The 26,480-nt window shown below is 43.9% G+C and overlaps 1 protein-coding gene across 1 annotated transcript; it reads left to right on the forward strand.

Annotated features, from left to right (window-relative positions):
* The first annotated feature begins 804 nt into the window (after positions 1 to 804).
* On the forward strand, positions 805 to 25,959 carry LOC121545103 (interphotoreceptor matrix proteoglycan 1). Its single transcript, XM_045208975.1, has 10 exons — positions 805 to 836; positions 8,532 to 8,753; positions 10,641 to 10,807; positions 10,949 to 10,983; positions 14,510 to 14,550; positions 14,635 to 14,684; positions 14,802 to 14,960; positions 25,261 to 25,334; positions 25,594 to 25,802; positions 25,880 to 25,959. The coding sequence occupies exons 2-10, from the start codon at positions 8,666 to 8,668 to the stop codon at positions 25,957 to 25,959; spliced, it is 903 nt and encodes a 300-aa protein (XP_045064910.1). The 5' UTR covers positions 805 to 836; positions 8,532 to 8,665.
* Positions 25,960 to 26,480: the final 521 nt, after the last annotated feature.

Below are 26,480 nucleotides of genomic sequence, written 5' to 3' on the forward strand. Positions count from 1 at the left end.
AACAACTAAAATAACAACAGAGTAGCTCTGCACCCAGAGCAGGGATAAAGCACATTGTGTCCGTCTGGGAGTCTGGGAGTTGGACGTCCAGTACAGTCCTACAGCCCAGCAGCCTTGGTTGGCAGCCTGTGAGTTTGGGGCTTCTGAGGAGCATCTGGTGTGAGCTAGCCTGACGAGAGTGCGCATTGTGTTTACTGCACAGAGAATCTAGTCTGGTCTGGGAGCTGAGAGACTGAGGATCAGGGAGACTGGTAGACTGACCGGACACTATAGGGCCATAGGGCAGTGGGCCCTGCTGACTGACTGACAGATTAGGCTCCAGAAGGGCCCTAACAGGATGAGGCTAGGCCACCACTACGTGGCCAGGGAGGGATTACGACGAGCAAGCAGCAGGTAAACAGATTATTCAAGGAACCTGCTTTTTTAACCTCATCACAGTTGTCACACTTACAGTTGAGTAACTTGGAGTTTTTCTACATGCTCCCCACCTTGACACCTTTTTCCATCCTTCGCCCAGGTCTGCAGGGATCACTGATTGACTCAGAGATCAAACTTCACTCAGGATTGTAGCACCATCTGCTAGTACCTAACTGGAGACGAGACAGGAGTGAACAACCCCCCTTTTAGCTCGTTGACAGAAACATAGACACTTTGTTACCACCGACAATACCTTTTTCCTCATGGACTCGAGATAAAAGATCCAAGGAACTTTCCTTTTGTTTCCAAATTAAAACATTTTGGCTCTGAAAGGACTTGAACTAGCCCATCATGCATTTGAGAAAGGGACTGTTCCTCACCCCTATTTCTGTTTACCGTTGCATCCACTCAAATCAAAGGTAGCTCTCACTCCAGGGAACCTGTAATAGCATTTGCTGCTAGTCTTGTTGGTTGTTTGTTCCTGTCTCAGTCTAATTGAAGTGAGATTATGCTTTGTTCTTTCACAATGAGAGATATATAGTGTGCATGGCTGAGTACAGCACATTCATGATGGGTCAGATCAGAAGGCAGAACATTGTGACAGTTTGGCAATTGTGACAAATTGATTCGAAAATCCCCCTAGTTCAAAGTTTCTTCATACTGCAGAACTGAACAACAGTGTATTTTGACAGAAATTGGGGCATGTTTGGTGCATTACGTAAGAGGACTGGGAGAGCAGTGTGATCCACTTGACTTTGACCTACACTCAATCAAGGGCAACTGTATTTACAGGTGCTTTAGCCAGTAAATACAGTATCAGCTCGTCCTACCTGTTGAACTTGAATCCATGTGTTTTAGCGTTGATTTGAATATACATGCATATAAAATGTAATAAACTGTTAGGTCACATTACAAAAGTCACTATTGGCTACATTGACGTAGTAGATCCCCATGAAAGCATTTGGTAACACTTTACTTGACACCCAGTGTCATAACACCTTATGACACGGTCATAACCATGTCATACTTAAGTGATAATGCTCGAGCACGGCAAACCGTGCCAAACCGTGTCAATATATCCTCCAAACACCGGCTTTGACGGCATTATCACTTTTATACAACGTGTTACCAACATATTCAAATAATGATTGACATATTTTTCATTAAAAAGTTATTTTGATGAATTTATTCATACTATTTCATCCTTCCACAAGATATAGTCTCGACACAAATCTAGGTTTGCTACCCAAGCCGGCTGGTCGTCCGTTCTATTGGTTCGGTTGCTAGAGACTGGACCCAGTCGTTCAGTCTTTTTGTTCTGTATCTAAGAACGTGACCCAGTTGTTCGTTCTAAATGTTCCATTGCCATACTGGCTGGCAACGTTCTTATCCCTTGCTTGCTAACTATGGCTAACTTAGAGTCATGTCAAAAAGTGCAGCCAGAATAACAGCAAAGTAGCCGCATTTGCATTTGTTTAAGCTGTTTTCTAGTGACATTTATTTGGATACATCCCATAACAATGAGCTAATGAGGCGTGTTTTCGCCTGGCATAGAACATTTGCTCACTCGTCAGGACACACAATCACTTCAAACTGAAGATGGAAAGTCTGCAAACTAACTGCACTTTGTTTCGTTTGACCTTTTTTCAATTGACATTTGTTTGTATATATCTATAAAAATGATGCAAGCTGATTCATGATTTCGACTGGCTGAGAAACTCTGCCTGCCTTCCTGTCTCGTCCCGACTCCCGACACGTTCATTACTATGGGACAGCTGGAGATGAAATTTGAATATTGAAACAATGTTGCAAATGTCAGAGAGACAGACAGCAAGGTCAAATCAAATCAAATCAAATCAAATCAAATTTTATTGGTCACATGCGCCGAATACAACAGGTGCAGACATTACAGTGAAATGCTTACTTACAGCCCTTAACCAACAGTGCATTTATTTTAAACAAAAAAAGTAAGAATAAAACAACAACAAAAAAAGTGTTGAGAAAAAAGAGCAGAAGTAAAATAAAGTGACAGTAGGGGAGGCTATATATACAGGGGGTACCGTTGCAGAGTCAATGTACGGGGGGCACCGGCTAGTTGAGGTAGTTGAGGTAATATGTACATGTGGGTAGAGTTAAAGTGACTATGCATAAATACTTAACAGAGTAGCAGCAGCGTAAAAGGATGGGGTGGGGGCAGTGCAAATAGTCCGGGTAGCCATGATTAGCTGTTCAGGAGTCTTATGGCTTGGGGTAGAAGCTGTTGAGAAGTCTTTTGGACCTAGACTTGGCACTCCGGGTACCGCTTGCCGTGCGGTAGCAGAGAGAACAGTCTATGACTAGGGTGGCTGGAGTCTTTGACAATTTTGAGGGCCTTCCTCTGACACCGCCTGGTATAGAGGTCCTGGATGGCAGGAAGCTTTGCCCCAGTGATGTACTGGGCCGTACGCACTACCCTCTGTAGTGCCTTGCGGTCGGAGGCCAAGCAGTTGCCATACCAGGCGGTGATGCAACCAGTCAGGATGCTCTCGATGGTGCAGCTGTAGAATTTTTTTGAGGATCTGAGGACCCATGCCAAATCTTTTTAGTCTCCTGAGGGGGAATAGGCTTTGTCGTGCCCTCTTCACGACTGTCTTGGTGTGTTTGGACCATGATAGTTCGTTGGTGATGTGGACACCAAGGAACTTGAAGCTCGCAACCTGTTCCACTACAGCCCCGTCGATGAGAATGGGGGCGTGCTCAGTCCTCTTTTTTTTCCTGTAGTCCACAATCATCTCCTTTGTCTTGGTCACGTTGAGGGAGAGGTTGTTGTCCTGGCACCACACGGCCAGATTTCTGACCTCCTCCCTATAGGCTGTCTCATCGTTGTCGGTGATCAGGCCTACCACTGTTGTGTCGTCGGCAAACTTAATGATGGTGTTGGAGTCGTGCCTGGCCATGCAGTCATGGGTGAACAGAGAGTACAGGAGGGGGACTGAGCACGCACCCCTGAGGGGCCCCCCGTGTTGAGGATCAGTGTGGCAGATGTGTTGTTACCTACCCTTACCACCTGGGGCGGCCCCGTCAGGAAGTCCAGGATCCAGTTGCAGAGGGAGGTGTTTAGTCCCAGGATCCTTAGCTTAGTGATGAGCTTAGAGGGCACTATGGTGTTGAATGCTGAGCTGTAGTCAATGAATAGCATTCTCACGTAGGTGTTCCTCTTGTCCAGGTGGGAAAGGGCAGTGTGGAGTGCGATAGAGATTGCATCATCTGTGGATCTGTTGGGGCGGTATGCAAATTGGAGTGGGTCTAGGGTTTCTGGGATAATGCTGTTGATGTGAGCCATGACCAGTCTTTCAAAGCACTTCATGGCTACAGACGTCAGTGCTACGGGTCGGTAGTCATTTAGGCAGGTTATCTTAGAGTCCTTGGGCATGGGGACTATGGTGGTCTGCTTGAAACATGTTGGTATTACAGACTCAGTCAGGGACATGTTGAAAATGTCAGTGAAGACACTTGCCAGTTGGTCAGCACATGCTCGGAGTACACGTCCTGGTAATCCGTCTGGCCCTGCGGCCTTGTGAATGTTGACCTGCTTAAAAGTCTTACTCACATCGGCTACGGAGAGCGTGATCACATAGTCATCCGGAACAGCTGGTGCTCTCATGCATGCTTCAGTGTTGCTTGCCTCAGCGAGCATAGAAGTGGTTTAGCTCGTTTGGTAGGCTTGTGTCACTGGGCAGCTCGTGGCTGTGCTTCCCTTTGTAGTCTGTAATAGTTTTCAAGCCCTGCCACATCCGACGAGCGTCAGAGCCAGTGTAGTAGGATTCAATCTTAGACCTGTATTGACTCTTTGCCTGTTTGATGGTTCGTCGGAGGGCATAGCGGGATTTCTTATAAGCGTCCGGTTAGAGTCCCGTTCCTTGAAAGCGGCAGCTCTACCCTTTAGCTCAGTGCGGATGTTTCCTGTAATCCATGGCTTCTGGTTGGGGTATGTACGTACGGTCACTGTGGGGACGACATCATCGATGCACTTATTGATGAAGCCAGTGACTGATGTGGTGTACTCCTCAATGCTGTCTGAAGAATCCCGGAACATGTTCCAGTCTGTGCTAGCAAAACAGTCCTGTAGCTTAGCATCTGCGTCATCTGACCACTTTTTTATTAACCGAAGTCAATGGTGCTTCCTGCTTTAGTTTTTGCTTATAAGCAGGAATCAGGGAGGATAGAGTTATGGTCAGATTTGCCAAATGGAGGGCGAGGGAGAGCTTTGTATGCGTCTCTGTGTGTGGAGTAAAGGTGGTCTAGAGTTTTTTTCCCTCTGGTTGCACACTTTAACATGCTGGTAGAAATTAGGTAGAACGGATTTAAGTTTCCCTGCATTAAAGTCCCCGGCCACTAGGAGCGCTGCATCTGGATGAGCGTTTTCCTGTTGATTAATGGCCTTGTACAACTCATTCAGTGCAATCTTAATGCCAGCATTGGTTTGTGGTGGTAAATAGACAGCTATGAAAAATATAGATGAAAACTCTCTTGGTAAATAGTGTGGTCTACAGCTTATCATAAGATACTCTACCTCAGGCGAGCAAAACCTCGAGACTTCCTTAGTATAAGGTTTATACAAATCTCTGCTGTTGAAAACTAAATGTTAGTCTAAAAGAAATGTGAGATCATGTCTAGATGCTTTTTATAGTGGAGATCAAGTTTATAAATTGCTTGGTTAGGGCTGATGAGACATTGTGCAGTAAGATGGAACAGAGTAAATAGGCATTTTAACATCAGATTTAGCCGGTGGTAACTTGTGGAATAGACACCAGCTAGAATGCTGTTTTAACCAATCAGCATTCAGGATTAGACCCACCTGTTATATAATATGTAATAACAGCTGACATAACTTGTCATAACCTGTTATAATATGGTCATAACACTGTCATGACCCATATATTTACACCTGTTGTGACATATATTGCGTTATTTTATGGCTGGCTATGACACCTACATAAGGGTGTCAAAACCCACATTTATTCAAATTAGTTTTTTCTCTGCCAAGAAGTTTCCTTTCGTTTGAAAGTTTGTTTCTTAAATCCTTGTTGTAATGAATTCTTTACCGTCATGTTTTTTTCATCATATTTTAAATAACTTGTAGAAAATACACTTTATGACACTGTCATGAAGCATTATGACCATCCTGTGTCACTTTACTCTGACTAAGAAAATACACTTTATGACACTGTCAAGAAGCATTAAGACCATCCTGTGTCACTTTACTTACACAATGAAAATACACTTTATGGCACTGTCAAGAAGCATTATGACCATCATCATCATATGAGCCAGATAGGCCTATCACGTACATGCCCTTATATCAGTCATCAGTCAAAAAGAGGGTGTCTTGTCCTGCTCCTGAAATCTGCTCCTGCATTCATCCCAGTCATCAGCGACAGAGCATTGGAGTAGGTGCATGTCTGACATCAGTGTGTGCACAATTACAATGATCATTTAATATGGTCAATTTATGTAGGTGTCATGACCAGCCATAAAAGAACGCAATATATGTCACAACAGGTAACATAATATCTGTGTCATGACAGTGTTATGACCATATTATAACAGGTTATGACAAGTTATGTCAGTTGCTATGATATATTATGACATGTTTATGACCATGTCATAATAAGTTATGACGCTGGGTTTCAAGTGTTACCAAGCATTTTAAAAAATTCAGCAACTTTTGCATTAGCCTACTTCTGAATGTTGTGTCCTGATTTTGGACGGATTGTGTCTTCGGTCCGTTTATTATCCCAAAATAAACAAAGGCATTCTGTTCTCAGTGGCTCTGGACACTAATATATTCTGGCTTGTAGCTCTGCTTTATGATGCCCTCACTTTTGTGCACTGCATTAGCGGCCATTTCCCCTGCAGGCCCTCTTGCTGGCCCATGTGCATGGGAACATCCTCATTCCTCACTGAACACATTTCAAATGTTATCTAGTTTGTTTGTCAATATGTTCTCTAATAGGAGAATAATCGGAATGCGAGTTTGTGTTTTGCGGCTAATGATTCCCATTCCCCATATTACACGAACTTCACATTTTAACTTTGAAGTTGAATCTCTCAAACAATGTACTTTCTGGCCAGAAGCTTAACCTCTCTGTGGTCAAAAGTATCAGTGTTTATATCATTTACGCTGATTTCTTTGTGGCCCCTCTACTGCCGAGACAGGTCTTAGGAAGCCCCTTGCCTCTGTTAGGAGCTGGGGCTTAATGTCTTAAGAAAGCTTTTGAAGTTTACCACCTGGTTGTCGTAAGGCACGCCTTAAACAATTAGCTCACTTTGAATGGACTGACTGTAATCACTGGTCTAATTGTCTTGCATAACACCATGGCACTACCTTGCTGTGATGGCCGAGGCTGTGAAATGGGGTAAGTCGATATCTTGTGTTTCCTGAACAGAGTAACCAGCTAGATCATAGAGCTTTTTCATCTGCCTCAGCTGGGGATCACTCTAATACGGGACTGGTCTGAAGGACTTTGAAATAACAATAGTACATAGTCATTGAGCACTGGTAACTTTATTAATGTTGACATACTGTTTGAATTGCACCTCCCTATCCCCCCGACCCATTTTGACTCGAATGCTTCCCATAGTTGTGTCAGGTTGGCTGGATGTCCTTTGGGTGGTGGACCATTCTTGACACACATGGGAAACTATTGTGCGTGAAAAACACAGCAGCGTTGCAGTTCTTGACACAAACCGGTGTGCCTGGCACCTACTACCATATCCTGTTCAAAGACACTTAAATCTTCTGTTTTACTCATTCACCCTCTGAATGGCACACATAAACAATCCATGTCTCAATTGTCTCGAGGCTTAACATTCCTTCATTAACCTGTCTCTTCCCCTTCATCTACACTGATTGAAGTGGATTTAACAAGTGACATCAATAAGGATCATAGCTTTCACCTGGATTCACCTGATCAGTCTATGTCATGGAAAGAGCAGGTGTTCTTAATGTTTTGTATACTCAGTGCATATATATATAAATACACAGTGCATTCGGAAAGTATTCAGACCACGACTTTTTCCACATTTTGTTACCTTACAGCCTTATTCTAAAATGGATTAAATAATTTTTTCCCTCATCAATCTGCACACAATACCCCATAATGACAAAGCAAAAACAGGTTTTTATAATTTTTTACAAATGTATTACAAATGAAAAAATTAAATATATCACATTTACATAAGTATTTTGACCCTTTACTCAGTACTTTGTTGAAGCACCTATGACAGCGATCACAACCTCAAGTCTTCTTGGGTATGACGCCACAAGCTTGGCACACCTATATTTGGGAAGTTTCTCCCATTATTCTCTGCAGATCCTCTCAAGCTCTGTCAGGTTGGATGGGGAGCGTTGCTGCACAGCTATTTTCAGGTCTGTCCAGAGATGTTCAATCGGGTTCAATCCGGGCTCTGGCTGGGCCACTCAAGGACATTCAGAGAATTGTCCCGAAGCCACTCATGCGTTGTCTTGGCTGTGTGCTTAGGGTCGTTGTCCTGTTGGAAGGTGAAACTTCACCCCAGTCTGAGGTCCTGAGCGCTCTGGAGCAGGTTTTCATCAAGGATCTCTCTGTACTTTGCTCTGTTATTTCCGTCGATCCTGACTAGTCTCCCAGTCCCTGCCGCTGAAAAATATCCCCACAGCACCGTAGGGATGGTGCCAGGTTTCCTCCAGATGTGACGTTTGGCATTCAGGCCAAAGAGTTCAATCTTGGTTTCAGCAGACCAGAGAATCTTGTTTCTCATGGTCTGAGAGTCCTTTAGGTGCCTTTTGGCAAACTCCAAGCGGGCTGTCATGTGCCTTTTACTGAGGAGTTGCTATTTAATCAAGTTTGAATTCAGCCTGTAACACAACAAAATGTAGAATAAGTCAAGGGGTATGAATACTTTCTGAAGGCACTGTATATACAGATGAATATCTCTATAATTTTCTATGGTTAGACCTTAGAAACGATTTGGGAAAGTAAGCAGTATACATCTTCTACATCTTATATTGTAAAATGACCAATAAAGTAGCATATTTGGACAAAAAGATATGGTAAGATAACCATTTCTAATATATGTATTTTTTGTTGCAGACCTACAGGTCCAAGATTTGTCTGGAATCCGAAATGTAAAATACAGACATTTCCTGGATAGTGTAAGGCCAACCAAACACACCACCCATGTCAAAACGAGACAGGACCAGGACAGACACCGGACAAAGAGGTCTATGTTCTTCACCACTGGGGTGAAAGTATGTCCTCAAGAGAATATAAAGGAGGTCATCTCCAGCCATCGGGCCTACTACAAACTCAGAGGTAAGGGCATGATCCTAGCAATGCCAACGTCGAGAGTTCAATTCCCGCTGGGATCACATACTAAAAATGTATTCACTCACTGTACTGTAAGTTGCTTTGTATAAAAGTGTCTGCTAAATGGCATATAGTAAGGGTGTAGATCTACTGGGAACAGGAACATATAAACCATAGAGATCCTATTGAATTACTAGAAGGGCTTTGTTATAAACCCTCAAAGATCCAGAATGGGGTGAAAATGGCAGCCATTGGGGTCAGGGAGAAATCCAAAGCAGTCTAATTGCAATGAATGGCATTAGAGGCATATGTGATGCATTTCCTGCTTTTACTTATGCAGGAAAATAAAAGTATGGCATGTGATATATCAGAAATGGTGTAATATCATTATTGTCAACCTTGAATATTGTCATATATTTATGAATACAGTTTACACAGGTTTTATACCAATTGTCTGTATAAATAGCCTCTAAAATACTGTATATGTAAACAGACCATACATGTCAAAATGTTTATTTTCTTGGAAAGCTGTGTTTTATTACTTGATACAAAATCAGTACTTGTTGCATTTACATCTTGTCTAAGTCCTATCATCAACTGATTTCAGCCAGTGTATGGCTGTCCATTGACTGCATTGTTTGTATGGAATGTTGGCATATTGGCAGTAAATCATTTTAAAAAATTGCTAACAAACATACCCTGCAGATAATCTTCAAATTCATTGTTTTACATAATATCTTATCACAGCACTGGCTGAGCACCAACTCCCTTACCAAAATGTCTGACCTTAATACCGTCAGAAGAAGGTTCATGTCCATTCTAGTATTCTAGTTCTATGATATAAACATGCCCTATTGTACCACACTTTGCTGTGAGCTCATAAATCCTTACAGTATTCACAGTCATGGGACACCTTTAGACAGTGGGGTGATTAAGCTATTCCAAAAACAATGGCTCTGAACTGTTTCCCTCAAGAGAGAGATAAAGCAGTTAATCAAAATAGAACATCTTTGTCACAATTTAATAAATCATTGCTGGCTTTGAAGTATTCATGGTTGAGACTTTACAAACTGGGAGACGTTCAACTTGAAAAACATAAAATACTGTAGGCGTTCACTTTTATTTTCTCATGAGCATGCCCTGTGAAATCCATGTACAGTATATTCAGATTTGATGTATAGATTCAAATGTGACTGGCTAAATTCAGGGACTGAGTTACATTAAGGTGAGGGTATTCAAACAGTAAATATGCTGTGGAAATAATAACTTCACTTTATGAAATCAAAATGTAAGAGAACTTCCCCAAGGCATAAGCACAATGAATAATTCAACAGTGCTTGTTACTCCTCATAACAGAGGTAAATAAATCATCAAAAGTGTTAGGGATTTTTTTATTCATGTTTCTAACATTCCCAAATATCAGGGACGAGTACATTTCATTCCAGCGTTGGGTTTCAAATATCTAAAGTGACATTTAACTGATACATTATTAAAAGCTGTCCTATCATATTAACGGTATGTGTGAAAATAGTTTGTTCAAACCTAGGCCATAATGAATCAATTTCTGTGTCTTGTCTTACATGCATAAAGTAATGAGATTGTGAAAACATTGAATTGCCATTTCTACTGTATCTTAGTTCATGCCGCTCTGTCATTGCTTGTCCATATATGTATATATTCTTAAATTCCATTCCTTACTTATATTTGTGTGTATTGGGTATATGTTGTGAAATTGTTAGATATTACTGCACTGTCGGAGCTAGAAGCACAAGCATTTCATTACACAAAATAACATTTGATTTGATTTGATTTACTTTATAAGCTAAGAGTTGTTCCCACACAGATACACACATCTTTATTCAGCAATTCTGACATGTTTCAATATTAATTTAGTTTGTCAAGAGGCGATATGGGAGGCCTTCCTCATCTTCCTGGACAGGGTTCCTAACTCAGAGGAGTACAAGCATTGGACTTATGCCTGCCAACATGGCTCTCTCTGTCTGGACGAGGTGGCAAGGAACTTCAGCAGTACCCAGGAACATATTGACATGGTGGCCACAGTGAGTACTAAAACCTGCATGCATCCCAGTAATAAGAGGAACAGAGAGGGGTAATAACACAAAGATTGGTGGTGATAAGTCATAAAGATGTAATAATATTTTATTATATATTTTGAATTTTTATGTTTGTTTGGTTTTCAGAGAGTTGCTGAACAGGAGAAGATCAAGCAACAAAGGTAGGTAGATGAAAGGTTGGAGAAATGTTATATATTGTTTATAGATATTACAAGAAGTAGGCCTGCAACGTTTAATTGAAATGGGTGTTCAACCCCCTTCCCTCATACATTTTCAACCAACGACCTCTTTCTATCACTTGAATTCTAATTTAATATGGTGTTTGAAAACAAAATAGATGTTCAGAAAATCTCAAATGAATGTTTCATACCCCACAGTTATTTTTGGTTTGACTACAAAGTTCTAAAATGCCTGGCAACCATCTCCAACTCCAGAGACTAGACAAGCCTTTCCAAAGAGCTGTTCATGAAGGTTTAAATTCTAATGGTAAAATGTCATCAAGACCAAAAACACTCTCACTCGCTGTTGCCGCAAGCACAATTGGTAGAGGGCAAGAACAGGTAAACTCAAATGACCCTCCTCAGCTCCCTAAACTGATGGAGTCTGTACATCTGGTGGCCTGACTTAACATACATCCATATTGGAAGGGGGAGGGGGGGAGTGAGGGAGCGCTCTATAAATAATGCTAATTTAACCACTCCTATTTGCAATTTGTACTGCTACAGTGGTAAATATGAAAATAAAAGCTTATTCTAAATTAAACGAACACCCCCACCTCTGTGTCATGGTTGAAAAAAATAATAATAATGTGAGTGCACTTGTCATCCCGGCACAATCCCGTATTTCAGCCACTTTACAGGTGTCTCAACTTTTGTTTCTACATAAAAAGTAATTTTATCAGCGAGACGCATCAATCAAGTGTAGACCCAATGACAATCCCCGAATGTCATTACATTTTTTGGTGTTTTGTAACAGATTACTCTTTCCATACAGTGCTTTCAGAAAATATAAAAAACCCTTGACTTTTTCCACATTTAGTTGTGTTACAGCCTGAATTTAAGATGGATTACATTTTGATTTTTGACATTAGATACCCCATAATGTCAAAGTGGAATTACGTTTTTCTAAATGTTTACAAATTATTATAAAATTAAAAGCTGAAATGTCTTGAGTCAATAAGTATTCAACCATTTTGTTATGGCAAGCATAAATAAGTTCAGGAGTACAAATTTGCTTAACAAATCACATAATAAGTTTAATGGACTTACTCTGTGTGCAATAATAGTGTTTAACATGATTTTTGAATGACTACCTCATCTCTGTGCCCCACACATACAGTTATCTGTAAAGTTCCTCAGTCGAGCAGTGAATTTGAAATACAGATTCAACCACAAAGACCAGGGATGTTTTCCAAAGCCTTGCAAAGAAGGGCACCTATTGGTAGATGGGTAAAAAAAAGCAGACATTGAATATCCCTTTGAGCATGGTGAAGTTATTAATTAAACTTTGGATGGTGTATCAATACACCCAGTCACTATAAAGATACAGGCGTCCTTCTTAACTCAGTTGCCGGAGAGGAAGGAAACCGCTCAGTGATTTCACCATGATGCCAATTTTGACTTTTAAACAGTTACAGAATTTAATGGCTGTGATAGGAGAAAACTGAGGATGGATCACCAGCATTGTAGCTACTCTACAATTAACCTATTTTACATAGTGAAAATAAGGAAGCCTGTACAGAAAACAATTATTCCAAAACATGCATCCTGTTTGCAACAAGGCACTAAAGTTTTTGTCCTGAATACAAAGTGTTATGTTTGGGGCCTATCCAATACAACACATTACTGAGTACCACTCACCATATTTTCAAGCATAGTGGTGGCTGCATCATATTATGGGTATGCTTGTAATCGTTAAGGACTGGGGAGGTTTTCAGGATAAAAAATAAACGGAATTGAGCTAAGCACAGGCAAAATCCTAGAGGAAAACCTGGTTGAGTCTGCTTTCCACCAGACACGGGAGATGAATTCACCATTCAGCACGACAATAACCTAAAACACAAGGCCAAATCTACACTTGAGTTGCTTACCAAGAAGACAGTGAATGTTCCTGTGTGGCCGAGTTACAGTTTTGACTTAAATCTGCTTGAAAATCTATGGCAAGACTTGAAAATGGTTGTTTAGCAATTGTCGTGACGTGACTTTCAATATTGTGACGACTATTATTTATTGAATAATTGCCTACTATGTTTAATTGTTACTAGATTAAATTAATCATGTAACAATTAACTCATTAGGAATTTGGGGCACCACGGGAAAAGTTGTTTAACGAGTTACCGATTCCCGAATGAACTCTAAAGATATCTAGATATCTCTTATCATTTAACAGTCATTCGTAGGCTCTTTAAGTCTGCACGAACCCCGGTCTTACTGATCATTCCGTACCACACAAATTGATTTAATTATTTATTTACTAACTAATTAAAAATGATAACACAAGATACAAACACGTACACAGTATAGGTAGGGATTAGAAACTTAATACAATGAAAACGGATCCCTAGCGGACTAACACAATATGACACTTGTTACATAAGATGGAGAGTTAAAGAGAGAGAGAGAGAGAGAGAGAAAACACTTGGGATACACATGGACCTATGCTCATAGTAATCCTAATTCTTTGCCCAGAACCACCACCCGTTTGGTAGGAAGCAATACATGTATTTACGTGTTGGAGGTCTTTGTCGTGTATCTCTGTTGGACCCAGGCCTTCGTGGGAAGGGGTCGATTGGTCTTTCTCTTTCGGATGGACTTTTAGATGTAAGGCTCTGATTGTCCACAAGAGGTCACAATGTCCTTCTTAGTTGTCTGTTTACTTTCACTCGTTCTGGAAGTGTCTTCTGAGGACGGCTAATCAGCCGTGTCGATGATCCCCTGTGGGGTGATGAGAGCAGTGTAGTAGACGATGGTTTGAAGAGAGTAACAGGATGGTCCCACTTAAATTCACCTTCTTAGATACAGTACTTAGAACAGCTACTCAGCCGTAACATTGATTGTTAGTGGAGGCAACTTTGTCGTCTTCACCTCGTGTTGATTTTCAGGGTCGGGACCAATATGGACAAAAGCTGCAGCTTGAGGTCCGTCTAGTCTGATCTGATAATTCTTATCTCAGTCTTTTATGCACTCTGGTAAAAAGGGGTGTTTCCGTCATACTGACATGCTCTCTGATTTTGTTAGAAAGCTAAAATCACATTCCTATCTTCACGAAAACATTGTCTTCCTCCTTGATATTTTCTACACAAGGTAAAGGATGTAACCCTGATATCCACAGTGTAAAAGCTCTTCAAGTCACAATGTTTTCCTTATAACGCCTTCATACAATTTTTTATGACATCACAAAATAGACACTAATTTTCCATATTCCATTTCATTCCATATCATTCCCAACGTTTGGATGTTGAAATATATTGTCCCAATGTTCATTGTTGGATCTTGACGTTTTTGGGCGGCAAAAGTCTCTGAAACAAAGGACATTCCTTTCAACCAGGAGAATCTATCTCTAATTTATGGTAGTATTATGATGTCAAGACCGGCACAGCTTGCAAGAAAGGCATTTCACTGTACTTGTGCACGAGACTTTAAAACTTGAAACTTGAATTGTTGCAAAACATGCATTTTTGATTTCCAGCGGTGAAGTATCAACAGCTGGAGGAACTGAGATTGAGAAATGTAAGTACTCCACATCCATCAATGCAGTATGCTAAAAGTAATAATACACAATTCCTGAATGAATGCACAATGCTCACTTTGTAGGCTCGAAAACTCCATCAGAACTGTTTATCATTCCGACTGAAGCAAGGGAGGTAAGTTTAACCATATTTTCTGAGGGCTACCTTGCCTTGGCATTGTAATCTTGATTGAATGTTGACAGTCTCATTGATGGCCATTGAAAATGACATTGCTGCTTTTGCTTTCCACAGATAACAGAGATTCCAAACATTGTACCAGAGGAGGCGATTATTGAGGAGCAGATAGTGGAGTTCAGTGTCACCATAGCAGACCCTGGCTACAGTGAACTTGTTCTGAGTGACCCTGCAGCTCCCCAGTACCATGACATCACACGCGATCTCCATGATACGGTGAGGCAAACTGAGAAGAAATGTCCTTGAAAAGTCTTAAAGGCCCAGTGCAGTCAAAAGTTTTAGAACACCTACTCATTCAAGGGTAATTATTTATTTTAACTAATTTCTACATTGCAGAATAATAGTGAAGACATCAAAACTAAGAAATAACACATATGGAATCATGTACTAACCAAAAAAGTGTTAAACAAATCAAAAATATATTTTATATTTGAGATTCTTTAAATAGCCACCCTTTGCTTTGATGACAGCTTTGCACATTCTTGGCATTTTCTCAACCAGCTTCATGAGGTAGTCACCTGGAATGCATTTCAAATAACAGATGTAACTTCTTAAAAGTTAATTTGTAAAATGTATTTCCTTCTAAATGCGTTTGAGCCAATCAGTTGTGTTGTGACAAGGTATACAGAAGATAGCCCTATTTGGAAAAAAACCAAGTCCATATTATGGCAAGAACAGCTCAAATAAGCAAAGAGAAACAACAGTCCATCATTACTTTAAGACATGAAGGTCAGTCAATACGGAACATTTCAAGAACTTTGAAGGTTTCTTTAAGTGCAGTCGCAAAAACCATCAAGCGTTATGATGAAACTGGCTCTCATAAGGACCACCACGTGAATGGAAGACCCAGAGTTACCTCTGCTGCAGAGGATAAGTTCATTAGAGTTACCAGCCTCAGAAATTGCAGCCCAAATACATGTTTCACAGAGTTCAAGTAACAGACACATCTCATCATCAACTGTTCAGAGGAGACTGCCAAATTTGAGATTTTTGGTTCCAACCACCGTGTCTTTGTGAGATGCGGTGTGGGTGAACGGATGATCTCCACATGTGTATTTCTCACCGTAAAGCATGGAGCAGGAGGTTTAACCAGCATGGCTACCACAGCATTCTGAAGCGATACGCCATCCCATCTGGTTTGCGCTTAGTGGGACTATCATTCATTTTTCAACAGGACAATGACCCAACACACCTCCAGGCTGTGTAAGGGCTATTTTACCAAGAAGGAGAGTGATGGAGTGCTGCATCAGATGACCTGGCCTCCACAATCCCCCGACCTCAACCAAATTTAGATGGTTTGGGATGAGTTGGACCGCAGAGTGAAGGAAAAGCAGCCAACAAGTGCTCAACATATGTGGGAACTCCTTCAAGACTGTTGGAAAACATTTCAGGTGAAGCTGGCTGAGAGAATGCCAAGAGTGTGCAACGCTGTCATCAAGGCAAAGGGTGGCTATTTGAAGAATCTCAAATATAAAATATATTTTGATTTGTTTAACACTTGTTTGGTTACTACATGATTCCATATGTGTTATTTCATAGTTTTGATGTCTTCACTATTAGTCTACAATGTAGAAAATAGTAAGAATAAAGAAAAACCGTTGAATGAGTAGGTGTTCTAAAACTTTTGACCTGTAGTGTATATATTTCCACACCATGACGGTGGAATAATACTGTGAAATTGTGAAAATTATGATAATGCAGTTTTAGTGAAGAGCTGTTTGAAAAGATGGCATGACATTTCTGAATGTTTTGGTGGGATGGAGTTTTGGCCTGCCTGGTGACATCACAAGGTGGTTAATTAGTTGTTAGACCAATAAGAAAGAGTTCCAAACCTATGTACCTATAACAGCTAGTTTTCAGTTTCCCCTCCCCACTCAGACCACTCCCCAGACTGTCCTAGCTAAATTCTTGCTTGAGAAATTGCTCTTTGGTAGGAAGCTATTTTTGTTTCTTTTTGACCATTTTAATTGAAAACAATCACAGTAAGGTACTTAATTGTTACCCAGAAATGATTTGATATTGAGATAAAAACAGCTGTATTGGACCTTTGAGAATGAACAAGTAAATTAGCCTTTATTGCTGAGATGGGTTTAGTGAACTACATTTGCATGAGTAATAACCTTGACTCGACTGAGACCTGTCAACTCATTTTAGCTCCCAGAGCTAATGCCTAGGCTTTAGCTCAATGGGCTAACATAGATCTTGAGTCACAGAGATGAATCGGGTTTGATACCTGGTGTGTTAGATTATCAAGACATTCCATTCACATGTAAGAATTTGACTCTAAAGGCAGAGACATTTATTTCTGCTTCTCTCGTGGAACGAGGACGTTTAGGGGCTGGGGAGAAAACGCAACCTTCTTCCCCGTACAAAATGTCGAAATGACATCAGTTTGACCAGTTTTAAGGAAATGAAAAGCTGTGGAAAACGATTAAACATGTTTTTGATAAGATTTCAGTCGGTCTTGGATGCATTTATGTGGTGGAAATACTGTCAGCTTTTATGTAACGGAGTCAATGCTGAAAAAGACTGTGGTCCCTACCTGTTCATTCGCATTCGATCAAGAAATGCTGAAAGAAATAAATCATATTTCTCTACTACTGTTCCCGAGACAAAATTAACATTTGGTTGACCATTTTAGTGTCACGGTTTACTAAGCCAGAACCCAGAAGCAGACCAGGACAAGGTACTTTGAGACAAAGGTGAGTGTTTATTGAATAGACTCCCGAGTGAGGCTGAATAATCCAGGGAACAGGGCGGGTGGCGATGGATGGGTTGTTGAGGGTGCAGTGGTGGGTCCAGAAATGGCTCGGCAGCCGCCGACCATCAGGCAGAGGTTGGGTGAAGGTTCCGGGTGAGAGACTGCAGACAGAACAAAACGGAGGTAAGTACACAGCAATTCAACAAGGTGCAAAACAACAAAACTAACGCTAGATGTTTCCAGGCTGATACACGGACAAACATACTGTTCATGGCTAACGATCCGGCAGGAACTGGATGTTCGGCCAGAGCCTAAGAAGGGTGATGATCAGGACCAGGTGTGCAGATTGCTGATGGGATGCAGGTGCGAGGAAAACAAGAGAGCTCCCCGGAGCGTTCCCCGAACCCTCGGGAAACTGGAGATCACGAACAGGAAAAACTAGTCACCAGACAGGACCCGACTCAGACTGCCGGGATCGTTACAGTACCCCCCTCCGACTGAACGCCACCGGGCGGACTCCCGGAGCGCCAGGATGGAGGCGGTAGAAATCACTGATGAGGTCAGCATCTAGGACCTGTCGCCGCGGAATCCAACTCCTCTCTTCAGGACCATACCCCTCCCAGTCCACGAGATACTGAAACCCCGGCCCCGCCGTCTGGAATCCATGATGCGACGCACCGTGTAGGCAGGACCACCTCCGATCATCCGAGGAGGAGGAGGAGGAGGCGGAGGAGGCAACAGAGGACTGAGGAAGACAGGCTTGAGGCAGGAGACATGAAAGGTGGGATGGACTCTGAGCGTCCTCGGTAGTTTGAGTCGAACTGCCACTGGATTGATCACCTTCTCCACCACAAACGGACCAATGAACTTCGGTAACAACTTCCTAGACTCAGTCCGTAACGGAAGATCCCGTGTGGCCAACCAAACCCTATCTCCGATGGTATAGGTGGGAGCGGGGATCCGGCGACGATTCGCCTGGAGCTGATACCGGTCCGAAACTCTAAGGAGTGCCCTTCTGGCCCGATGCCAGGTCCGGTGGCAACGACGAATATGGGCCTGAACAGAAGGCACTGAGAGCTCCTTCTCCTGAGAAGGGAACAGGGGAGGTTGGTAGCCATACAGGCACTGGAAGGGAGACATCCCAGTGGCAGATGTAGGGAGAGTATTGTGGGCATACTCAACCCAAGGCAACTAGAGACCCAGGAGGTGGGGTTGGAAGAGACCAGACAGCGTAGCGTGGATTCCATCTTCTGGTTGGCTCTCTCCGCCTGACCATTGGATTGGGGGTGAAAACCAGATGTGAGACTGACTGTAGCTCCAATGGCCAAACAGAAGGACTTCCAGACAGCAGAGGTAAACTGAGGGCCACGGTCGGAAACGATATCACTGGGCAAACCGTGGACCCTGAAAACCTCCCTAACCAGGATCTCGGACGTCTCCGAGGCAGAGGGAAGCTTGGCAATTGGCACAAAGTGGGCGAACTTGCTGAATCTGTCCACGATAGTCAGAACGACCGTGTTCCCCTCAGAAGCGGGCAACCCAGTGACGAAGTCCAGGGGCCAGATCGACCATGGTCGCCGGGGAATAGGAAGGGGGTGAAGTAGTCCAGAGCTGGGCCGATTGGTACTCTTATTCTGCGCACACACTGGACAGGCAGCAACAAAACCCCGAGTATCCTCGGCCATGGCAGGCCACCAAAACGTCTGCAAGAAACGCCATTGTCCGAGCCACGCCAGGGTGACAAGCCATCTTGCTGGCGTGGGACCATTTGAGGACAGCAGGACGAACCGACTCAGGCACAAACAACCGACCGGGTGGACCGTTACCGGGACCGGGCTGAGTCCGAAGGGCCGCCAGCACCTCCTCCTCAATCTTCCACGTAACTGCTCCCACGACGCAGTTCCGGGGGAGAATTGTCTCGGTCTTGGACCCACTCTCCTCCGTCTTGGAGAACATCCGGGACAAGGCGTCCGCCTTGCCGTTCTTAGATCCAGGTCGGAACGTCAGGGAAAACTTGAATCGTCCGAAAAACAACGCCCACCTGGCCTGGACGGGAGTTGAGACGTTTAGCCGATTGCACGTAAGCAAGATTCTTGTGGTCAGTCCAGACAATAAACGGTTGCTCCGCCCCTCCAACCAGTGGCGCCACTCCTCCAAGGCAAGTTTCACCGCGAGAAGCTCCCGGTTACCCACATCGTAATTCCTCTCCGCAGGCGAAGGCGACGAGTAGTAGGCGCAGGGATGGAGTTTACTGTCCGTGGAGCATCGCTGCGACAGGATGGCGCCAACTCCCACATCAGACGCGGTCCCACTTCAACGCACGAACTGACGGGCCGTGTCCGGTTGAGAGAGAATCGGGTGCGTTGGTGAATCGCCTCTTCAAATCCAGAAACGCTCGATCCGCCTCCGGATTCCACTTGAAGGTCCTGATACTGGAAGTCAAGGCAGTTAACGGAGCGGCCACACGGCTGTAATCCCGGATGAATCTGCGGTGAAATTCGCAAACCCCAAAAAATCTCTGGAGCTGCAATCTCGTACCGGGCTGGGCCCATTCCAGAACCGCTCTAACCTTCTCCTGGTCCATCCTAATCTCTCCCCTGGAGATGATGTACCCGAGAAAGGATGTCGTGTGGGCGTGAAACTCGCACTTCTCGGCCACTTCACGAACAGGCGATTCTCCAACAATCGCTGCAGAACCTGCCGGACATGCTGGACGTGGTCGGAAGGTTCCTTCGAGAAGATCAGAATGTCATCCAGGTAAACAAACACAAAGAGACCGATCATATCTCTCAGGACGTCGTTCACCATACTCTGGAATACCGCTGGAGCATTGGTCAGTCCAAACGGCATCACCTGATACTCGAAGTGACCCATCGGTGTATTGAAACCCGTCAACCACTCGTCCCCCTCTCTGATCCGGACCATGTGATACGCATTGCGTAGGTCTAGCTTGGTGAACACCGTAGCACCCTGTAAGGAGTCGAAGGCAGAACTCATCAAGGGCAGGGGGATACTTGTTCTTGACCGTGATGGCATTCAACCCCGATAATCAATACACGGTCGAAGAGAGCCATCCTTCTTACCCACAAAGAAGAATCCTGCCCCCAGGGGTGATGACGAGGGACGAACGAGACCAGCCGCTAGGGACTCCTTGATGTAGGTCTCCAACGCCTCACGTTCAGGTCGGGGAGATACTGTAGTAACCTTCCCTTGGGGTAGACAGCTCCCGGGGAACAGGTTGATGGCACAATCATATGGTCGGTGGGGGAGGGAGTGACAGAGCCTTCTGCTTACTGAAAACTTCCCCCAAATCGTGATATGTCTCGGGAACCAGGGACAAATCTGGGGGTTTAGCCTCAATCACCTGACTGGGAACCGAATGGGGGCAGGCAGTCTTGAGACAGTTAGCATGACAATCAAGGCTCCAACTCGTTACCTTGCCCGTCACCCAATCGAACGTGGGATTGTGTTCCTTCAGCCAGGGGTATCCAAGGACCAGAGGAACATGGGAAGACGGCAGAATGAAGAATGAAATCATCTCAGAATGATTCCCCGACAACCGCATCTTAACCGGGTTCCGTCCTCACTCGTGATACGTGCCAGACTACTGCCGTTCAGAGTGGTCGCTTCAATGGCTTCCGGCAATTGCTCCTTGGAAAGCCCCAGCTGTTCCACCAACTCGGCATCAAGAAAGCTTCCATCGGCACCTGAATCGAGTAAAAGCGTTAATCGCTAAGCTCTGATTCCTGTTCACAAAGGGTAGCCGGAAAACGGGGTCTGACAGAGGTACTGAGAGGTTGAAACTGGCTCGCTAAAAGTCCTCCCAACTTTAGCGAGCCGGGCAGTTTGACGACCGCCGGGAACAGGTGGCGAGGTAATGTCCCGAACCACCACAGTAGAGGCAACAGTTAGTCCTACGTCTGAGTTGGCGTTCCTCCTTGGTTAACCCGTGCCGCCCTACTTGCATTGGTTCCGAATCGGGAGACAGGACCTCTCCACTAATCCTGTGTGGTGGACGATGATCGACGTATTCTGGTCCAATCCCCGACCCGACTGGAACCTGAGAAGCTGATCGATTGGACGGACCCCATTGCTTCTCCCTCCTTCGCTCTCGGACTCGATTATCCACCCGAATAGACAAGGCTACCAAGCTGTCCAGGTCACTAGGTCTCGGATAGAGATCAACTCATCCTTGAGCTGCTCCGACAGACCCTGGTAGAAGGCCGCTTGCAGGGACTCCTCATTCCACCCACTCTCCACAGCCAACGTCTTGAACTCGATCACGAAGTCGGCCACGCTAAGCAGTTCCTTGGTGAAGCGAAAACAGGCGCCTAGCCGCGTCCCCCCCTCGGACGGAATGGTCGAAAAGCTTCCTCAGCTCGGCCGTGAACCCCGGGTATGAAGCCATGCAGGGGTCTTGTCGTTCCCAAACGGCTGAAGCCCACTCCAGCGCTCGACCACGCAGCAACTCAATCACAAAGGGCTATCCTAGCCTTGTCTGTGGCATAAGAGTAGGGCTGTAGATCGAACACTAACCCACACTGCATAAGGAAAGAACGGCATCTTCCCAGCTCCCCTCATATTTATCCGGCGCGGAACCTTGGGCTCACGGAAGGACACCGCTCCAGACGCGGCAGGCGAGATGGGTGAAACCGGTAGTGGATCCTCCACCGGAAACTCGCGCTGGTTCTGGACCTCCGTCAGACCGGTGAAAGGTTCCGAACTGCCAACGCGATCTCCTGTAGCTCCGTGCTATGATGGCCCAACATCTTCTCCTGATGGGTAATGGCATCGCGAACAGAGTCCAGGTCCGCTGGGTTAATTGGCCGGATCGTTCTGTCACGGTTTACTAAGCCAGAACCCAGAAGCAGACCAGACAAGGTACTTTGAGACAAAGGTGAGTGTTTATTGAATAGACTCCCGAGTGAGGCTGAATAATCCAGGGAACAGGGCGGGTGGCGTGGATGGGTTGTTGAGGGTGCAGTGGTGGGTCCAGAAATGGCTCGGCAGCCGCACCATCAGGCAGAGGTTGGGTGAAGGTTCCGGGTGAGAGACTGCAGACAGAACAAAACGGAGGTAAGTACACAGCAATTCAACAAGGTGCAAAACAACAAAACTAACGCTAGATGTTTCCAGGCTGATACACGGACAAACATACTGTTCATGGCTAACGATCCGGCAGGAACTGGATGTTCGGCCAGAGCCTAAGAAGGGTGATGATCAGGACCAGGTGTGCAGATTGCTGATGGGATGCAGGTGCGGAAAACAAGAGAGCTCCCCGGAGCGTTCCCGAACCCTCGGGAAACTGGAGATCACGAACAGGAAAAACTAGTCACCAGACAGGACCCGACTCAGACTGCCGGGATCGTTACATTTAGTGAATATTATATTAGGCGACATGTTATATGTTATATGTTATAGTCATACAGTACAGTCAGTGTCCAGATTTCTGTTACTATCGGCCGCACCCGTACTTCCACCATCCTTGTCTTTAAAAAAATGAAATATAACACTCTTAAGATAATACTTTCATTGAAAGAACTGATTGTTGGCCGGATAATTAGGTAGGCCTTGTGTGGGACAATCCTTACAATCCCTCACTGTATGTTGTATTCCATAGGCATAGCCATATCACACAGAGGGAAACGTGTACAGTGATATTTGAGACAATCACAAGCTCCTTCAGTAATACAGTATTGAAAAGATTGCAAATGCCTCAGGTTTTTGGTAGGCATACATTAGTGAATTATTATTTTGTTCTACGACTCAGCCTGGTTTCATAGACTGGACATAACATAGTAAACATAAATCCAGGACACTCAAATTAGTGTGATATGTTACGTTTGGTATGGTTACCGAAGACCATACCACGCAAAAACGAAAATAGGGTGGTTGGTCAGGTGGATGGGTGGGCAAACGTCTAGCAACCCAAAGGTTGCGTGTTCAAATCTCATCATGGAAAACTTTAGCTTTTTAACTAATTAGCAACTACTTAATACAGTTTTTCTTATTTTTTGTCATTTAGCAGACACTCTTATCCAGAGCGATTTACATGAGCAATTAGGGTTAAGTGCGTTGCTTAAGGGCACATCGACAGATTTTTTCAACCTAGTCGGCTCAGGGATTAGAATCAGCGACCTTTCGGTTACTGGCACAACGCTCTTACCCACTAAGCCACCTGCCGCCCAGTTGAAGTCTGAAGTTTACATACACTTAGGTTGGAGTCATTAAAACTTGTTTTTCAACCAAGAATTAAAAGCTGAAATAAATCATTCTCTCTACTATTATTCTGACATTTCACATTCTTAAAATAAAGTGGTGATCCTAACTGACCTAAGACAGGGAATTTTACTAGGATTAAATGTCAGTAATTGTGAAAAACTGAGTTTAAATGTATTTGACTAAGGTGTATGTAAACTTCCGACTTCAACTGTATATATATTTTTTTACTTTTACCCATTTTTCTCCCCAATTTTTATGATATCCAATTGGTAGTTACAGTCTTGTCCCATCGCTGCAACTCCCCTACGGACTCGGGAGAGGCGAAGATTGCGAGCCATGTTTCCTCTGAAACACGACCCTGCCAAGCCGCGCTGCTACTTGACACACTGCTTGCTTAACCCGAAAGCCAGCTGCACCAGGAAACACTGTCAAACTGGCGACCGAGGTCAGCTTGCAGGCACCCGGCCTGCCACAAGGAGTGGCTAAAGCGCAATGGGACAAGGAAATCCCCGGCCGCCAAACCCTCCCCTAACCCGGACGATGCTGAGCCAATTGTGCACCGCCTCATGGGTCTTCCGGTCAAGGCTGGCTGGATGTGACACAGCCTGGGATCAAACCCGGGGACTACTTAATACTTTTTAGCTACTTTGCAGCTACTTAGCATGTTAGCTAACCCTTTCCCTAACCTTAACCCTTTAACCTTAACCCTAACCCCTAATCCCTAGCCTAGCTAACGTTAACCACCTAGCTAACATATCATACAAAATGGATGATGGATCTCCACAAATTAATACATACCATACGAAACATAACATATCATACTAATTGTAGTGTCCTGGATTTCCATTTACTATGTTACGTCTACCCCTGAGTTCAGGTTGAATGACTGCCTTTGCAAATTTGCAATACTAATGGTGCTTTTCCATCTAGACTTGCCAGTGTTTGGCTCCAAGTCAGAGCAGGTCCATCAGAGCCATGGCCCAGTGAGACACGGGTCCAGGCCCGGGTTTGATGGAAATAGAAAAGTCTGAGCCTTTAGGATAAAACACTGGGGTAAATTCTCAGTGGAAATGCACAATAACATCCCAAATGAGCTTGTGTTTTAAAGAAGCTTATGATAAAGGGTAGACAAAGTGTAAAGCCAGCAATGTATTTGGCAACATCAAAAGACTGAATTGGATTTGTAACCTCAGAAAGATAAAGTGTGTAAACCTCATGAATAATTCCTAGAAAAAAATGCACCCCTTCCAGATAAAGAAGAAATTCACAAAAGCCTGACAGCACATAGATGATTCTACAGTGAGAAATCTACACTGAGGGTACAAAACATTAGGAACACCTGCTCTTTCCATTACATACTGTAGACTGACCAGGTGAATCAAGGTTTTCTTAATGTTTTGTACACTCAGTGAATATTATACTACAGGCCACTTACTTGTGTTTGCTATTTTTCTGTGTTGGCTATATCGTTTATATCGTTATTGTGTGATGTTATTTTGTTTAGAATGATTATTGCCCCAGAGAGAAGGCTTCATGAATCTAAGAAAGATGTGTTACCTAAACATAACCATCAGATGTCTCTATTTTCCACAGATGGTTCATGTTTTTGACAAACTTCCTGGGTTCAAAGATCTTCGTGTTTTGGGATTTCGGTTCGTTGAACTTCGGTAGGTTGTTCAATGAACTGTGAAAGTACTAAGAAGTGAGCCAAATCTTTCATTTAATTGAACAGGCTCCATTAGACATAGCATCACTGTTCAGAGAGTGTGTTGTATATGTCATTAGCAAAGGAAAAACAAAGCAGTGTTATATTAGCCAGAGGTCTTTCAAACTTTGGTCTTTGCTTTAATTGCTAAAATGCTAAGCTAATAAATACTGTGAGAAAGACATACTATTTCTCCAATATAAGCTCTGCTTTGTTGACAGATCTGATGATATGTCAGTCCGCTATGCTGTGGTGTTTGAGACGAATGGAGAAGACCATGAAGAAGAATCTATTTCCACTATAGAACCAGGCACAGGGACAGGGACAGTTGTTTACACAAATGGACACAGACTGAAGGATATGGTTTACATGGCCTTAAACGTGGAGACGTCCCTGCCTGTGGACATACATACACTCAGTTTTGAACCGGGTAAGCTTAATTTAAAGCTCAGGTCAAATGGGATATAATCATTGAGGAGATGCTAACTTTTCATTTTCCCCCTTCAGATCCCACTGTTTCTCTAAGAGAGGAGTTGGAGGCGACAACCTTGGAAACCTTGCCAGAGGAGGGTGTCGGGGCACACTGAAGTTTTCTTCCCAACTGTTGCTGTTGGAGAGGACTATCTTGAGGCTTTTACAGACACACCTGAGGAATACACCATTGTGCCTTTCAGTGACTCAGTTATTGTTCTTCCCTGCTGAGGCTACCACTGCCTCAACCCCAGATACCCCCTGTGGATATTAGTGAGGGTCCTCCCTCAGTAGAAGCAGTAGAGAGACTGTAGTGGATGCTAGAGATGAGACACTTGATGAAGAGGCTACAGATGAGACGCTTGGCATAGAGGAGCCTCAGTGGATGTTACAGAGGAGATGATTGAGGTAGAGGAAACTGTGGATGCCACTGAGGAGACAATTAATGTAAAGCCTGCAGAGGATGCCACTGAGGAGACACTTGATATAGAGGAGACTGTAGATGCGAGACAAGACTACCTTTGGGTTTGGCCACCAGTAACAACACTGGCGGCCATTACGGAACAGCCTGCCACTGAGGAGACACTTGATGTAGAAGAAACTGTGGATGCAACAGAAGAAGACAACCTTTGGGTTT

This window comes from Coregonus clupeaformis, chromosome 29, assembly GCF_020615455.1.
Source record: "Coregonus clupeaformis isolate EN_2021a chromosome 29, ASM2061545v1, whole genome shotgun sequence".
NCBI lineage: Eukaryota > Metazoa > Chordata > Actinopteri > Salmoniformes > Salmonidae > Coregonus > Coregonus clupeaformis.

What these genes read in the sequence shown, in the direction of transcription:
- LOC121545103 (XM_045208975.1), top strand. Translation starts at nt 8,666, where the DNA reads ATGTTCTTCACCACTGGGGTGAAAGTATGTCCTCAAGAGAATATAAAG. An exon ending in GAGAAGATCAAGCAACAAAG is followed by an intron (nt 10,984 to 14,509) that starts GTAGGTAGATGA and finishes TTTGATTTCCAG; the next exon opens with CGGTGAAGTATCAACAGCTG. An exon ending in TACACTCAGTTTTGAACCGG is followed by an intron (nt 25,803 to 25,879) that starts GTAAGCTTAATT and finishes TTCCCCCTTCAG; the next exon opens with ATCCCACTGTTTCTCTAAGA.